At 41.6% G+C, this 18,347-nt stretch overlaps 1 protein-coding gene across 7 annotated transcripts in view; it reads left to right on the top strand.

Moving 5' to 3' along the window:
• ABCC5 (ATP binding cassette subfamily C member 5) overlaps positions 1-18,347 on the top strand; it is an 82,327-nt gene that overhangs the window by 12,275 nt on the left and 51,705 nt on the right. For 4 of the 7 annotated variants that reach the window (XM_005909530.3, XM_070372529.1, XM_070372516.1 and 1 more), the window contains exons 3-8: positions 8,103-8,260; positions 10,623-10,778; positions 11,411-11,558; positions 16,365-16,598; positions 16,749-16,922; positions 17,994-18,141. In XM_005909530.3, coding sequence (XP_005909592.1) covers positions 8,103-8,260; positions 10,623-10,778; positions 11,411-11,558; positions 16,365-16,598; positions 16,749-16,922; positions 17,994-18,141 — 1,018 coding nt within the window. Of the gene's footprint in view, positions 1-8,102; positions 8,261-10,622; positions 10,779-11,410; positions 16,599-16,748; positions 16,923-17,993; positions 18,142-18,347 lie in introns of those variants that run through there. The other 3 variants (XM_070372552.1, XM_070372543.1, XM_070372536.1) reach the window with 3 other exon arrangements.

The raw sequence follows: 18,347 nt of genomic DNA on the forward strand, positions 1-18,347 counted from the left end.
TAAAATGAGATGAACAAACTAGATAAGCAGAAGCCCTGTGGTGTAACAGTGAGCCTGTTATCACAGCCCTGGGGATGGTCTTGGAGCACAGAGGAGGGAGGGTCCCTGTGCAAATATCTCTGTTTGCTTATGGATCGAAAGTTCCTTGCTTTCCTCACCGGACGGGCATATAAATGGCTCTGTGTTTCCCTGACCTTTATTTGAACAGTGGCTGAATCTAAATTTCACTGTCCCCTTTCGGTTCCCCAGCGTCCTCACCCTGCTCCACCTCAGAGTCTCCTAGCCAGAGTCCTCAGGAAGATACAAACAGCAGCAGTAATTTCTTTGTTGAATGTTTTCTCAACTCCTGGACCAATCAGTATTTTTCCCTTTGGAATGAATCAGCTGCTGTTGGACGCCTTCTGTGGCTGCGTCCTCTGTCCATGGAGAGCCCTTCAGTCTGCAAAGCTCTTTAGGAGAAATACAGAAAAATTAGTGCATCTCAGGAGAAGCCTTAAGAAGTTACTTCTAAAATTGACTTAAAGCATTGTAATATAAAAAACAAATAGGCCATAAAACACATTTCCCTAGGTCAGCATACACCGAATACTAGCATGTGAGCCAAGTTTAACTCTCTTGGACTACCTTAGCGCTACTGACATTTGGGGGCTAAATCCTTCTTTGTTGTGGGGGCCTGTCCTGTGCATGGTTGGCTGTTCGGCAGCATCCCTGGCCTCTACCCACTGAATGCACAGTTATGACCAAAATGTCTGCAAACATTACCAGATGTCTCCTGGGCAAGCAAAAATCCTCCTCAATTGAAGACTACTAGGCTATACTGGACTGTGAAGAAGGCTGAGCACCAAAGAATTGATGCTTTTGAACTGTGGTGTTGGAGAAGACTCTTGAGAGTCCCTTGGACTGCAAGGAGATCCAACCAGTCCATTCTGAAGGAGATCAGCCCTGGGATTTCTTTGGAAGGAATGATGTTAAAGCTGAAACTCCAGTACTTTGGCCACCTCATGGGAAGAGTTGACTCATTGGAAAAGACTCTGATGCTGGGAGGGATTGGGGGCAGGAGGAGAAGGGGACGACAGAGGATGAGATGGCTGGATGGCATCACTGACTTGATGGACATGAGTCTGGGTGAACTCCGGGAGTTGGTGATGGACAGGGAGGCCTGGCGTGCTGCAATTCATGGGGTCTGAAAGAGTCGGACACGATTGAGTGACTGATCTGATCTGAGGCTATACTATCCAACACTGTAGCTGCCAGCCAAAGGCAGCTGTTGGGCCTTGGAAATGTGGAAAGTCCAAATTGAGATCTGCCATATAGAACACACGCACCAGGTGTCAAAGACTTAGAACCAAAAAAGAATATACCTTATAATTTTTTATCGATTACATGTTTAAAAGATACTATTTTGTATATATTGGGTTAAAGTATGTTCTTATGGTTAATTTCACCTGTTTCTCTTCCCTTTTTAGTGTGGCTACTAAAAACATTTAAATTACATTTGTGTCTTATGTTTTTTTCTGTTGGACAACATTGCACTGGAGTGTCAATCTACTGTGGTTTAACCATTAATCTTCTTATTAAGCATCTAGTCCCCTGTATACCATGGGTTTAAATTATGTCTTTTCTTGGGGAGAATTTTCTTTCTACAGTAATATTATGGAGACAGAGCATGTCTAAAGTGTTACATGTGACCAGTTTGTTTCCCTGACTACCTGCCAGCAATCACTAAAAATCCAGTCAAGGTTCAGATGTATGTTTTTCTTATGTTTCCCTCTTTGTTCGCTTGGATTTTATCTCTATTTCTACTGATATTAAGGTATGTATAATTGTATCTTAAAATTTAAGTTTAATTTCTTGCTTGGTGACATTGAATTTAGAGGCTGAGAGATGGACACTTTTGAATCAATTTAGTAGACTATTCTGGATTTTGAACTTTTATAAATACTAGACTATAACTTGCATGAAAGCAGTGATTTTGAGCTGTGAGTCTGTTTTTTCCCTCCTGTTTCCACACCCAGAGCTGTGCCTGGTGTGTTGTAGGTCCCTCAATAAATACTGAATGAATGGATAAAACATATGTTTTTCAGTAAAAGCTGACTGTTCAAAATATTATGTTAGTTATCTGGTCACTTTTTTAGTTGTATTCTCCTTTTTCTTGTGCTAATTTCATTACACAGAAAGTTTTCCTTTTTATATTCAAGCCATCCATTTTGCCTTCGGTAAGTTTCTGACTTTGGAGGCAGATGGAGACTATTTTCCTTCCATCATTGTGCTAAAATGCTATTTAATTCTCTTCTGTTTATTTCACCATTTTAATGTAACTTTGAGGGTTAATCCCAGATGGATTAATGTATGATATGAAACATGAGTCTCAGTTCATCTCCAGTCTGTTTTTTATTTGTCCCAATGATATCCACTGAATCATATTTCCCTACCCTGTTATGTTATTTATGTGTTCATATAGCAAGCCTATATAGCTTGAATATATAGAGTCAGTTTTCTTGGTTCATTTCCATTTTTAATTCAGTCAGTCTTAGAATGTTGATAACTTGCTTTACAGAAAGTTAATATAGTAGAATATATTTGTTTTTACTTTAAATAGACATTTTTTTTCCCCTCGACTTGCTTGGCCAGGTAAACTTTTTTGGAAAGCCTAGAAAGAAAGAGAAGTTAGGCATCCAGCCAGACACAATTAGACATTTGTGACATCTTTGCAGTTACTAGCAGGTGATATAAATATGCTTTTACTTTATTTTAAAATATCAGTCTGTAATGTATTCATCTGTTAGCATCTTCTCATCTTTGGTTGAAAAACCACCTGGAAGTGCACTTTTGCGATTAAGTAAACTCATCTGTTTATAGTCTAGTGTTTGTGATTTTGACTTTGGAAAGTACTATTTGCTTATAATGAGGTTAATTTGGAGAGTCAGAGTTTATTTTAATCTAATACTCACCCTGGGGAAGAGAGGAGAGCTGGCTGTCTATAAAGATATATCCGAGGTCATCTTATACAGTAATGATTTATTTGCTTGTTTTTTCTTTGAAAGGCACATAGCTTAGTAATTAAGAGCCTCAACTCTGGAGCCTGGATTCAATCTCTGCTTTTTAAAGATCTCTTCAAATCTCTGTTGTTACTTCACAGTTTCCTCAGCTGGAAGACAGGGGAATGAGAGTGTCTACCTCATAGGGTAATTGTGAGAATTATAAGAAGTTAGTATCTGTAAAACATTTAAAACAATGCCTGGCACACAGTAAATGCTTTATTGGTTTGTTATAAGTTCGTTTGTCCACATTTTCCCATCACCTTCAAGTAAGCAGTTATACTAGTCAAGAGATCTGGCTGCAGACAAAGAAGGCTGTCCTAACTTCCTGTATTTCTTGCTAATGTCCCAGAGTAGATGGGACAAAGGCAGCCTTGGGTTGACAAAATAGAACTGAAAGTACTAAAGCTAATAGAAGTTCTCTTTTGCAATATCACTGGAATGCACATTTTATAATGAGTAATTAAGCAAACTGGATATATGTCTAGTTGCTGGGAGCTATACTTTTTAATCCTATAATCCCACTGGTGGAATTTATCCTAAATAATCCAGAAAGAGAAAAATAAACTACAATTGTTTATTACACGATTAATAATACACAGAAGATTAGAAGTGTATTGGTTAAGAAGATTTCTTAGTGGTATATCATGTAGCTTTAAATGATGATAATGCAGACTGTGGAGCAATATTGAGATATTCTAGTTGACATTTGAATAATAGGTGCCAGGCCCTGTACTGAGCCAGGGACCAAGGATACAAACAAGAGTTAGTCAGCCTGCCCTCCAGGAGCTCTTCTCTTGCCAGAAGCATCCCACTGCAGTGGCGTAGTACAGGGAAGACATAGGAAGGAGGAAGTGAATTCCCTAATCTTGAAACAATTAGGCAAAGCTAAAGGAAAGAGGAATGGTTGAGATAGTCCATAAGATTTATCAGGTGGATCAGTTGGTGTGTAATTAATATGTATTAAATGTTTGTTTAATACTTATACCCAATATTTTGCTAAACACTTTTCATTATCCCATTCATTCTTCTCAATACTTTGTGGTCTTCCCTGGTGCCTCAGCTGGTAAAGAATCCGCCTGCAATGCGGGAGACCTGGGTTCGGTCACTGGGTTGGGAAGATCCCCTGGAGAAGGAAGGGAAAGGCTACCCACTCCAGTATTCTGGGCTGGAGAATTCCATGGACTGTATAGTTCATGGGATTGCAAAGAGTCAGACATAACTAAGCCATTTTCACTTTAATTCATTCTTTTCAACACTTTGTGGTAGGTGCATGTACCATTGTAAAAATGAGTAAGTTGAAGCTTAAAGTGACTTGGTAATATGCAGAAAGTTGGTGGCAGAATCAGCCTGTGAGCCCATATCTTATCTTCTAAAATCCACGTGCAGGGACTTCCCTGGTGGCACAGTAGATAAAACCCACCTGCCAATGCAGGGGACACGGGTTCAATCCCTGGTTCAGGAAGGTTCCCATGCCACGGAGCAACTAAGCCCATGCTCTCTAGGACCCTCAGGCCACAACTCCTGAGCCTGTGTGCTGCCACTACTGAAGCTTGCATGCCCTAGAGCCCATACTCCACAACAGGAGAAGCCACCACAATGAGAAGCCCTCGCACTGCAATGGAGAGTAGCCCTCGCTCGCAGCAACTAGAGAAAGCCCACATGCAGCAATGAAGACCCAGCATAGCCAAAAATAAATATATAAACTAAATTATAAAAATAAGAAAATAAAATCCCTATGCAAAACCACTATACTTCACAGAGGCCTCCAACTATGGGAAAATCCCACAGTGGCCTAAGGAATATAAATACTTTAAGATCATAGAGAGTATAGTTTTATTGGAGTAAGGGGGTTTTGTGTTGATTTTCTTGATAGTGTTATTTTATCATTCAAGAATTCTTGCCAGGAGCTAAACACCTGCTACTTATTGTTTTGAGAGTCCTGTCTTTGAAGGAGCTGGGGGCAAGTATGGAGCAGGACTTGAAACAGGATTCTGCATGGATCCTATCATCTCCAACAAATATTTCACTGTTGTCATCTAGGCAGTGAGTAGGATACGGCAACAAGATTGACAGTTTGAGAAGCAGTTTAGGAAAGAATAGCAAAAATATGATGTGACTTATTAAGTGGGTTGCTTAGAATGGTAATTTTCAATTGTCTTAGATCAACAGTATTGACTTTTCCATACCCATATGGTGGTCATTCCTACTCCATGTGTTATTATTATATGAAAATATGAGTATTAATTCAGCCACTTTTTCAACTACTTTTATGGGGTTTTTCTTTGTCAGAATAAAATTATACTGAATGCCTTGTATGAAAATCAAAAACAGTACAAGAGCCCTCAGTCTCTGATACATCACAGGCATTTTCTCATGCTGGTGTAGTACTCATGATATGCCTGGGCGAGTGAAACCTTGCCTGCCTGCTCTCATCTGAGTGTTTTTAGAGAACCTTTGAATTTCACATTCTCCACTATGGGAAGGAACTACCCAGAAGGTGGTAGAACATGACACCATGCATATAGTCAAAGGAACAAAACTCATGCATTAAGATCGATTTTTGTTTATTGTTATCATTAAGTCCATTCACTTTTCTTTTCATAGGTTTTGATGAAACTAGGCATTTTAGAGATGAATAAAATGAAATCAGTGTACTATAAAGATAGAAATTGGAATGCTTTTATTCCCAGTATCTAGGACAGTTTTGTATATAGGTGCTCTGTAAGTTATTTGTTGAAAGAATGAATTAAATAAGATGTTAAGATTTTAGTTTTCTCTTAATGCTACTATGCCATTCTTATATAAGAATGCTAATGGATGGCATACCAAGTCTTCCTTTTTTAAAAAAAAACATAAGCTTTGATACTTCTTTCTTTCTTTCTTTATTGGTCATGCCATGTGGCATGCGGGATCTTAGTTCCCCCACCAGGGATCAAACCTGTGCCCCCTGCAGTGGAAGCTTGGAGTCCTAACCACTGGACAGCCAGGAAATTCCCCCCAAGTTTTCCTTTTCTGATGCCATACTGTCCAAAGATGTTTATAAAACTCTCCTAACTCTTGAACTTGGTTCTCCTAGAAAGACAAAAGATCTAGAACAGCTAAACCAGTTTTGTAAAGGAAGAATAATAAAGTTGGAGATAGCACACTGTGCTATTGTGAGACTTACTAAATAGCTGCCTCTTAATATTTGAGTTGCTTCTCTTCTGTGTGTAAAAGAGGTAGAGTGTGAAAATAGAGACTTCACTTTGTATAAGGCCCAGTGTGTTAGGTGCTACACCACTTAACTTTTTTTTTATCCGAGAGTTTATTCTTTCTTGCTAGTTTACAATAATTGCTAGAAATACTTGTGAGAATGTCAGAAAAGAATAAGGTTCTTATAAACCCTTTCATGAGGAAAAGAATGGTTCTGCTTCTGTAACAGTAACTGCGGAAGTCACTTTGGGTCGACAAACAACAAGGTTCTATGGTATAGGACAGGGAACTATATTCCGTATCCTGTGATAAACCATAATGGAAAAGAATATGAGGAAGAATGTGTGTGTGTGACCCTGTGATCCCACTCTGTATGGGGATCTGTGTGACTCTATGATCCGTGATGGATCTATATATCCGTGTATATATGTATAAACATATATACAATAAAATATTACTCAGCCATTGAAAAGAATGAAATAGTGCCATTTGCAGCAACATGGATGGACCTAGAGATTATCATACTGAGTGAATTAAGTCATAGGGAGAAGGAGAAATATCATATGACATCCCTTATATGTGGAATCTACAATGAAATGATACAAATGAACTTATAAAACAGAAACAGACTCACAGACCTCCAGAACGAGCTTATGGTTGCTGGAGGGGGAAGAGGGAGTTAGGGACTTTGAGATAGACATGTACACACTGCTAAAATGAATAGCAAACAGGGACCTACTGTATAGCACATAGAACTCTGCTCAGTGGTTAATGTGGCAGCCTGGATGGGAGGGGGATTTGGGGAAGAATGGATACATGTGTATGTATGGCTGAGTCCCTTCTCTACTCACCTGAAACTATCACAACATTGTTTGTTAATCAGCTATATACCCCAATACAAAAGTTTTTTAAAAAGAATGTGTATGCATAACTGAATCATTTTGCTCTACTGTAAAAATTAATGCACGACTATGAATTAACTACACTTCAATAAAATTTTAAAAAAAGTAATTTTGGGTTACTTTTAGAATAAATAGGCATAGATGTGTCCAGGTTTTTGGCCCACCCTCTTCTGCCATAGTCAGAGTTTGAATTACATGCATTTTTATTAATATGATTAATTGGTATTTATAAACTTTGTATTTCTACCCATGAGACCCTCTGCTTGTGGAAGTCTGGATAGGAGCTCTTTAGCTGGGCAGCCAGGGTGAGAGCCCCAGTTCTGCACTCCTTGTTGCTAACAAGAGAGAGAGTGGGGAAACATGTGTGCATTCTGGCTTTTTCTGCCTGACAGAACTATTTAATGGTGAGGGGTGTTGATTGTTAACTTTTTGTCATAGAAAATAGGCAATAGAATTTGCAGTTAGTAGTGAAATAATTGACTCTCAGTCTGTATTGGGAAATGAAAGATAAAACATTTTGATGATAAAAATATAAATTTTAAAACATACAACACAATGAGTGAATCCTAATATAAACTGTGGATTTCAGTTAGTGATAACATATCGGTCTTGGGCCATCACTTGTGGCAAATGTAGTGCACTCATGCAAGATGTTAATTATGGAGGAGAAGAGGGTAGGTGAGGAGGTCTATGGGAACTCAGTACTTTCTGCTCAGTTTTTCTGAAAGTGCTCAAATAATAATCATGAATGAAGTCTATTAGTGTAGAAGTTTTAAGTATCCGGTTGAATGTTCCTTAGTGAGTTCGTATCACACAAGTGAGTGTTTAACCTCCTGACCCTTGGGATTTCCTGGGTGAGATGACTCAGGTTTGCAGTTTGAGCTGTTGTGTCAGTAGATTTGGTCCTCTCTGATTCTCTCATGTTCATTAACTGTGCTTTGCCTTTTCTCCCTCTCTGTTGAAACAGTTGGATTGCCAGGATGCCTTGGAAACAGCAGCCCGAGCTGAAGGCCTTTCCCTGGACCCCTCCATGCATTCTCAGCTCAGAATCCTGGATGAGGAACATCCCAAGGGAAAGTACCATCATAGCTTAAGTGTTCTGAAGCCCATCCGGACCACTTCCAAGTAAGAGCTTCTACTACTTAATGGCTTGTCTGTGAAGCACCAGAAAAATTGGGGCTAAGATTATTTGGGGAAATTTGAGTTTAGTCATCAGTATCAGTTCAGTTGCTCAGTCATGTCCAACCTTTTGCGACCCCATGGACTGCAGCATGCCAGGCTTCCCTGTCTATCACCAACTCCCGGAGCTTACTTAAACTCATGTCCATCAAGTCAGTGATGACATCTAACCATCTCATCATCTGTTGCCCCTTCTCCTCCTGCCTTCAATCTTTCCCAGCATCAGGATCTTTTCCAATGAGTCAGTTCTTCACATCAGGTGGCCAAAGTATTGGAGCTTCAGCTTCAGCATCAGTCCTTCTAATGAATATTGAGGATTGATTTCCTTTAGGACTGAATGGTTTGATCTCCTTGCAGTCCAAGGGACTCTCAAGAGTCTTCAACACCATAGTTCAAAAGCATCAGTTCTTTGGTGCTCAGCTCTCATATCCATACATGACTACTGAAAAAACCATAGCTTTGACTAGATGGACCTTTGTTGGCAAAGTAATGTCTCTGCTTTTTAATATGCTGTCTAGGTTGGTCAGGGAACTCCACTCAACATTCTGTAATGACCTACGTGGGAAAATTAGCTTTAAAAGAATATATGTATAACTGATTCACTTTGCTGTATACCTGAAACTAACACAACATTGCAAATCAACTATACTCCAATAAAATTAAAAAAAAAAATACCAATTCATCATATGAAGTATTTGTGCATTCCCTCTTTTTCTTTTCCTTGACAAGTCATTACAGAGAATTACATGTTTAATTAGCATTTTCATAAAATCAGGGTTTTTGCAGCTCATGATTTTTTATTGCTTATATGTTTTCTAATTCATTAAGTTTTACTTTTATTTTCCTCCTTCTTTCAGTTCATTCTTCTTTTCCTCGTAGCTTCTTTATATATTAGACTCTCTTTTTCTTGAGTTCAAGCATCAGAGTATATTAATTTTGACACAAATAGTGATTTAGCAGCATGTTTAGATGTATGCTCTTTTCATTATAATTTAGGGCTTTTTTTCAAATTTCCAGTGTGATTTTTTTTGTGTTTCATGAGACATTTTTAAAAATTATTTTAAATTTCTAGTGTTCAGGGGAATTTTTAGCAGTCTCTTAGTGATTATTTTCAAACTTATTTGCACTGTGGTCTAATGTTACTAATTGAGTTTCTCAGTAATTTGTTTTTTGCTTGCTCTATCAATTACTAGAAAGAGTATTTAAAGTTTATTATCCCTATTAGTTATCTATTTTTATGTAGTAAAATTGGAGTGTATCTATCACTCCCTATCTCCCAATCTATCCCTCTCCCCCCACTTCAGTTCAGTTCAGTTCAGTCACTCAGATATGCAGATGACACCACCCTTATGGCAGAAAGTGAAGAGGAACTCAAAAGCCTCTTGATGAAAGTGAAAGTGGAGAGTGAAAAAGTTGGCTTAAAGCTTAACATCCAGAAAAAGAAGGTCATGACATCCAGTCCCATCACCTCGTGGGAAATAGATGGGGAAACAGTGTCAGACTTTATTTTTCTGGGCTCCAAAATCACTGCAGATGGTGACTGCAGCATGAAATTAAAAGACGCTTACTCCTTGGAAGGAAAGTTATGACCAACCTAGATAGCATATTCAAAAGCAGAGACATTACTTTGCCAACAAAGGTTCGTCTAGTCAAGGCTATGGTTTTTCCTGTGGTCATGTATGGATGTGAGAGTTGGACTGTGAAGAAGGCTGAGCGCCGAAGAACTGATGCTTTTGAACTGTGGTGTTGGAGAAGACTCTTGAGAGTCCCTTGGACTGCAAGGAGATCCAACCAGTCCATTCTGAAGGAGATCAGCCCTGGGATTTCTTTGGAAGGAATGATGCTGAGGCTGAAACTCCAGTACTTTGGCCACCTCATGGGAAGAGTTGACTCATTGGAAAAGACTGATGCTGGGAGGGATTGGGGGCAGGAGGAGAAGGGGATGGCAGAGGATGAGATGGCTGGATGGCATCACTGACTTGATGGACGTGAGTCTGGGTGAACTCCGGGAGCTGGTGATGGATAGGGAGGCCTGGTGTGCTGCGATTCATGGGGTCGCAAAGAGTCGGACACGACTGAGCGACTGAACTGAACTAGGTTGGTCATAGCTTTTCTTCCAAGGAGCAGCGCATCTTTTAATTTCATGGCTTCAGTCACCAACTGCAGTGATTTTGGAGCCCCAAAAATAAAGTCTCTCACTGTTTCCATTGTTAAGAGTGCTGTATACTAACTAAACAGCGTATTTTAAGTGTTGGCTGGCCTTTCCATGTGCGTTGACAATTTTGTGCTTTGGGTTTTCTCTCCTCAGACACCAGCACCCAGTGGACAATGCTGGGCTCTTCTCCTGTATGACTTTTTCTTGGCTTTCTCCTCTGGCTCGCAAAGCCCACAAGAAGGGGGAGCTCTTAATGGAGGATGTGTGGTCTTTGTCCAAGTATGAGTCTTCCGAGGTGAACTGCAGAAGGTAGGCGTCTCTGGTCCACCCTCATTTCCCACAGACTGGATATGTAGGGCCTGAGCTAGGAGTGTGGGTCTGGCAGTGCCACATTCAGAACTCTGAGTCCTTTTAGGATTTGAGCCATGCTATAGAGGGAGGGTAGCCTGGGGGTGACTTTCTCTTTGCTCTTCTGCTTTATCTCCTATTTTACCTTGAATCCTGTTTTAACTACGGGCTTTCTCTCTCTCTCTCAGCCCCGCTTCTCTTCCTGAGTCTGCAGGGAGATTATGTTGCTGCCTTGTGACAGAGTACATTTTTGTGGTAGCCGATTGTCATGATTAAAATCTAGTTTACAACTTTACACTTTACCAGAGGATCCTTCAGCAAGGGTTGGGGACCCTTGGGAAAGACAGATTCTATTCAGGGATAATTTTTGTGGGTGGAAGGAAAGACTTTGGTTCTCATCATTTTCTGAATCCTGAGAGGCTGCCTATACAGGGTAAATATGTGGTTACCAGGAAGGGTCTTTTTTCCCCAGAAGGTGAAGACTCTGTACATAACTTTAAAGGAGAGACTGGTGCGAGTGGTGGCAGCAGGGAGGCTGGGGTGTGCGTATTCCCTGGAAAGATGTGTAACGGAGGATATGTGCCCTTGTTAAGACTAGAGAGACTGTGGCAAGAAGAGCTGAATGAAGTTGGGCCCGACGCTGCTTCCCTCCGGAGGGTTGTGTGGACCTTCTGCCGCACCAGGCTCATCCTCTCCATCGTGTGCCTGATGATCACACAGCTGGCGGGCTTCAGTGGACCAGTAAGTCCTAACCATCCTTTCTGACAGTCTCCAGGGGCCCAGCCATGGCCAGCTCTAACATTCTTATTCTGTTTCAGGGGTTGTGCTCACCTTTGGGCTAGTTAGCAACCTTAGAGATGCCTCCAGGTCTGTTGCCAGGGAACAACTGATATTGGGTGAATAGTGGTTTGTGAAAACTGGAAGGATGAGGGGGCCATGTTACCAGAGAAGAAGCGGAATTGGCTTGCTTCCCTGGGGTGGGGGTGAAGCTGAGTGATTCCGTTTCTGTACAGGACCATGCTGCTGTGGTGTGTGTTGACATGAAACAATAGTCCTGGTTCGGGAGGTGTGTCTTGCTGTGCTGTGAGTGGCGTTGTATGGCATAGGCTGTTGAGTTGGTGCTGGTGACACAGCGAAGGTCTGGAGGCAGAGTTGTCACGTGTTTGCCAGTTCTGTGGCAAAGGAGCCCTCAAGAAGCTGGAGGACTGTTGAGATTTTTAGAGTCTAACCTGAAGTCCATTTTCAGTTTTGGTTTATAGTGTAAGCTGTGTGGCAGGTGTCGGGATGGCAGCCCTGGTTTTCCTAGTGTTGCTGAAGCAGAGTAGGGGAGAAGAGTGACCACCACACTGTTCTCTGGACACCTGTTTCTTACACCCACTGTGCTGCCCTTACACTTGAGATTTTGATTAAATCTATTTTCTACATATTTGCCTTGAGGCATCGGAGCAGTAGTACTCCTTATTCTGTGCATTTTCCATGTGTGGGTAAGCTGGAGGTTCATGGTTTTGGTAAGTATGGGCCTAAGATGCATGGTAATTAGGTAAAACTAATTTGCAGTTTTTCTGTTATGTTCTTTTTTTGTTGTTGTTTGTTCATTTGTTTTTTGTTTTTAATGTTTGATGTCTTTAAAAAGTTTTGATCTCTTTTCTGAAGCAGAGAACACTCCTTTTCTGGTATTGGGTTTCTTATTAATTGACCAACTAACACACTTTGGTATAAGTTTTTAAGTAAGAGGGACCATGTACCTGAATATTATGTCACTGACCAAAATGGCAAACGTTTTCATAGGACCAGCTTCCCCCAAGAAGAGCTTCTGTCATTGTTTCACTACAGGGCTGGTGGCTGCTCTGATCTTTTGAAGAATTCTTTCAGCTGGGTAGCACGGTATACAGGCTTCCTTGATTCTGTTTGGTCAATGCTAGAATTTCATTGGCTCTCCCACCTCCCCCCCAAAATTCCATATTGTTGGGATTTTAATTTTTCACTTGGGAAGAACAGTTACTATGCTTGTTCAGCTTGGGGGCCTTACAGTCACTCCCTTGAGCACCTGCATATTCTTTCAGCTCTCTTTTAAGGCACCGTGCACTGGACTACTAATCTCTAGTAAAGTGTCCTCAACGCCAGGGAAAGCGGAGAGCCTTCCTTCAATAGGAAAACAGCAGCACGCTTTTCCTTTTCTTCACTCTCTTTACGAAGAACACCTTAAGGCCTGTGTTATTTCAGGAGACTTTTTCCCTGGAACGATCAAGAAAGCAGTGGTTTCATCCAGTATCTCATTGACAAAAAAAGATTTCAGATTGTAAGCAATGAAAATTTCTGTTTTTCAGAGCTCCAGTTCTAATGAATTTCTTTTTAATTGAAAACTGAAGAATTGAGTTTGAGATTACTATTAGCAGTGAGCATACCTTCCATCTGTGGATTTAAATCCTCTGGAAGAATATCCATTTTCGATTTTTGCACATTTTCTAATATGTCAGGGCTTTCAAACTGTCTTCATCTGTTCTTACAGAAATCTACGTAAGAACTGAGTCCCCAGATACCATATATATATATATATATATATTTTTTTTTTAAATCTCCCCTCCGGCCTCACTGAACCTTGGTAGCCATATGCAGAGCTAATGAAACACAATCAAGTGAATGTGTGTTGTTTCATTTTTTTAACTGCTGGCTGGCCAGGGCTGGACATTAATGATCAAGATGGGTTTCAGTCACACCAGTGGACCAGCACTCTGCACATGGCGTCTAAGGGTCACCATAGTGTTAATGGAGAACCAAAATCTATAAGGATATGATCCTGATCTCTGATGAGTGGCCAAATTGCTAAACTTGCAGAGATGATTTGTGGCCTTCTTGGATTAAAACAGTTTTAGAAGACCAGGCCTGACTTATGATTTATGTGTAAAGAATTAGCATCCGCCCTGTAGATTTGCAAGAGACGGCTTCCTCCTGCAGTGCAATCTCTTGGTGAATGCTAACTCTGCTCATGGGCCTTTGCGGGAAAGGACAGTGAAAAGCCTCTAGAGAGGTAAGTTTCCCGCCCTTCCAACCTCTCTCCAGCTGCAGCTTGCTTGGCGCTGTCAGGATCTGGATTTGGGGGGAGTGTCTCTGTAGTGGAACCAGTGACAGAAGCTGTTCTTTAGAATTTTCAGGATGGCTGTATTCTGCGGTCAGAATGAGAGAGTCAAGCTGGGCAGAATCTCTCGCCAAGAGTTCAGGTAAGGTAATGTTTATTCACTGGGAATGGACAGCCAGACAGCTATGCTGACAATCTCGAGTTTTCTCCCAGTTTGTTTAAATTTAAATGATAAATCTGTAACCTTTTAAGATGAAATTTTGGTTGGTTTTTTCATGAGAACCTTTTTATTTCCTTTGTTCCATACAAAATGGTTTGAAATGTAATTGTTTTTTAAAAACGCTGTGTGTGTTGAAAAGTCTTTAATCTGCTGTTTCCTCTCTTCCCTCCCCTTTGAAAGTTTTATATAGTGTAAGCATTCATTTTGTCTTTTACCTTCCCCCTTCTCCTCCCCTCTGGGAGGTCCTAATGCTATTGCCTGGTGCTGAAAGTGGCACAATAAAGGTATGGGAAGGAAGGAACCCCAAACTACAACCTGCTGTCCTTTCACGCCTTCCTTTGGAGACGGCTCCGTCAGTGCCGAGGTGTGTGAGAAAATGCTTTACCGCACCGCCATCTTACTGAGTCGCTTCACGTGAGGAAAATGGGGTTCTGACCCTGCCACTCAGTGACTCAGTTCCACATTTCGGATTGCGTACTGGAAAAGAAGCCAACCTTCTTGCTAGTAATCCAGCAACCCAGCTGTGTGCAGTGGTGACCCAAGCAGTGGATATAAAACCTAAAAATCCAAGGGAGGGGAGCGATGGGATACACAGTTCTTGGCATCTGAAATCTCCTATTTACTTGATCAGATTGTTTACTGAGACTTGACGGAAATCTGATTGGTGGGGATCTCTTAGGATCTAGTCAACATCTGGTATTAATTTCCTCTTAGAAAAAAAAAGAAATAACGACTCACCCAGAGAGAGTCTGGAATTCAGCATTAGCTGCTTCAGGACAATTGCATCTGGCCTCCATTTTGGTCTGTCAGTCAAGCTGGTTTCCAGCTTCAGTACCCTTTGCTATAAAGATTGGGGTAGATGGTGGATGGGTTTCTCCTTAATTTTGTTTTCTCCCTTTAGGGAGGGGGATTGGTTTGACTTTCTTTTTGCTGTGGTTTGTTTTGTTTCATTTTTGGCAAGATCGACTTTAGCTGTAAGGACTCGAAAAGACTCTGAAGGATGCCACCCGTTTTTCCTTGAGGCCTAGATTTTTGTATTCCGTCCTGAGCAGAGGTCACTCCTCACAGCCTAGTGACCCAATAGCACCAGTGATTTTAAGCAAGAGTCACCCCTTTGGGGAGTTTTCAGTTTTGTTTTGTTTTTTAACTCTCTTTCCTTAGCAGCGAGGTCTTTATTCCTGGAGAATCTCCTCTATTGCAGACTCACTGCAACTTCAGGAGCCCTAACCGATTAAGTGCTGTCAGCTTGATGTGCTCCTCCGGACTTTGGAAACAGATCTCAGTTCAATGCTGTATTTCCACTGTGTGTAGTTAAAAAACAACAGTCACGGCCAGCCGACCTGTTGGCTGGCTAGCCCTGTATAACTCAACTCTGTATGTTCCCATGTATGTTACCGCAATGCTCCTCCTGTTGTACAGTGTCTGTGAGATGCTCTTTGAAGATGGTACTTTTTTTTTTTTCATTTTCAATAAAAGTACATGACCTCCCACTTCCTGGTATTTAATCCTGTTGCTGAATGTGCCTTGTGTGAGTGTGTGCTCCGGCGTTGCAGGACCTCAGAGCTGGAGGTGGCACTCGGTGGTTCTGGGGGCTGCTGCCTTCCCTCCCTGCAGGTGGTGTTAGACATGTGCTACCTGAGGTAACATGTTTTTGTTTTTGGGAGGGATTGGGGCATGGGGGAGGGCCCGTGGGAGGGGCTCTGGATTGTGGATAGTCTGCTTTGTTTGCTCTCTTCTGTACTATTAAACTGCTGATGTTTATTTTCAGGAATGTTTTGCAAATGCACTTCTCACTCTTCCCCAGTCCAACTGTAGGTACACTGTTCCTTTTTATCAAATAAGCACGTTTGAAACGATCCAAAAAAAAGAAAGGTCTTAACTTCATGTAAAGAAATGTATCATTGTGTGGAGATACTGGAATAAGGTCAAATATATACTTTTTAATGATCAGTGTGTTGAGAATGAATTTCAGCTCATGGACAGGTTTATGTTACATTAGAAAGAGTATCAGTTTCGATGGTATCCAAAGGAAGAAAAGTTTCAAATTAGACATGCCTCCTGCAAAATGCCCTGCATAAATTGCCGAGGGTGGGCCATCAGCAGTAATTGGTCCTCCAAGAAGGTCTTTCTCTGCTTAGGCACTTGTCACTGTACAGTGGAGATGCCTTCTCTTTCTAACTTAACATAAAACTGCGGTGTAGTGTGTGGGTGCGGTGGAGATGCTGACAGCAGTGTGTGTTTCTCCCTGTAGGCCTTCGTGGTGAAACACCTCCTGGAGTACACCCAGGACACAGAGTCTAACCTCCAGTACAGCTTGCTGCTAGTCCTGGGCCTCCTCCTGACAGAAATTGTGCGTTCTTGGTCACTCGCACTGACATGGGCGTTGAATTACCGAACTGGGGTACGCTTGCGGGGAGCCATCCTAACCATGGCGTTTAAGAAGATCCTTAAGCTGAAGAACATTAAGGAAAAGTCTGTGGGTGAGGTGAGTGAGGGGTGATGGCTTCAGGGCAGAGAGAGAGCTCCCAGCCTGGGCTTTTTCCTTCCCTTGAGTCCCTGCTCTGACCTTTACCTTCCTGCTGAGCCAGCATCTGTGTCCTTGCAGTGTCCACTCACCACTGTTTGTGTCTCGTAGCTCATCAACCTGTGCTCAAACGACGGGCAGAGGATGTTTGAGGCAGCTGCTGTTGGCAGCTTGCTGGCTGGAGGACCTGTTATTGCCATATTGGGCATGGTTTATAATGTAATTATTCTGGGACCAACAGGCTTCCTGGGATCAGCTGTTTTTATCCTCTTTTATCCTGCAATGGTGAGTAAGCCTTTTTACTGTATTTTGGCAACTTCTCCGCAGAAGAATTACTTCTGTTGGGCTTTATATAGTTGACACCACTGAGGTATCACATCTTTGATTGGAAAGTTCTTTAAGCAGGTACCTGGTTTGGAAATGTCTGGAAAGAGCTAAACAGTGTACAGTCCACACAGGCAAAATTTTGACTTCAGAGGAAGTCGGATGTCATTAGAATAAAGGCAGTAGCTCCTACATGAGATTTAAAAAGAGAGTGTGAGTGAGGAGAAGGTCACCAGGTGAACTCTGCCCCCAGGTAATACAGGAACGGTTGAGTCACTCCATTTCAAGCAGATGCTAACTGATATAGCTCTCCTGCTTCCCTTTGGTAGCCTCGATATCCGTGATTGCTCTCAGGGCAAATACTTGCCTTACTGCTACTGCTAAGTCACTTCAGTCGTGTCCGACTCTGTGCGACCCCATAGACGGCAGCCCACCAGGCTCCCCCGTCCCTGGGATTCTCCAGGCAAGAACACTGGAGTGGGTTGCCATTTCCTTCTCCAGTGCATGAAAGTGAAAAGTGAAAGTGAAAAGTGAAAGTGAAGTCGCTCAGTCGTGTCCGACTCTTAGTGACCCCATGGACTACAGCCTTCCAGGCTCCTCCGTCCATGGGATTTGCCAGGCAAGAGTACTGGAGTGGGGTGCCATTGCCTTCTCTGATACTTGCCTTAACTTCCTTCCAAAGGAATGAGTCAAGTACTATTATCATTTAAGAGACCACTTTTATTAAAACACAGTACAGGGGCTCCCCTGGTGATCCAGTGGCTAAGACTCTGTGCTCCCAGTGCAGGGGGCCCAGGTTTGATTCCTGGTTAGGGAACTTGATCCCACATGCCACAACTAAGGATTCCACATGCCACAGATAAGACTCAGTGCAGCCAAATAAGTAAATAAATAATTTTTTTAAAAAAGGCAGTACAACTACAGGATGCTCACTTTTATAATAATCTTAAGTGGATTTACTTCCCAGAAAGAGTAGACAGTTCTTAATTATGAATAAGCTCTGATTTGGCATGACATTGCTTTTCCTTTCAGATGTTTGTATCACGGATCACTGCGTATTTCAGGAGAAAATGTGTGACCATTACAGATGACCGTGTCCAGAAGATGAATGAAGTCCTCACCTATATTAAATTTATTAAAATGTATGCCTGGGTCAAAGCATTCTCTCAGAGTGTACAAAGTGAGTTTAAAACCTTGGTATATGTATATTGGCTTCTTTGCTTTCTGAGCACATTAGCTACTGTGAATCCTAATGTCGTAGGATCAGAATATCATATGTTGTTGTAATATCCTATAGCATTACGTAGATAGGGATCTTAGAGACTGTCACTCATGACCTTGCCTTGTAAATGAGGAAACTGAGACCTGACTTTTCCCAAGATAACT

Source organism: Bos mutus, chromosome 1, assembly GCF_027580195.1.
Source record: "Bos mutus isolate GX-2022 chromosome 1, NWIPB_WYAK_1.1, whole genome shotgun sequence".
NCBI lineage: Eukaryota > Metazoa > Chordata > Mammalia > Artiodactyla > Bovidae > Bos > Bos mutus.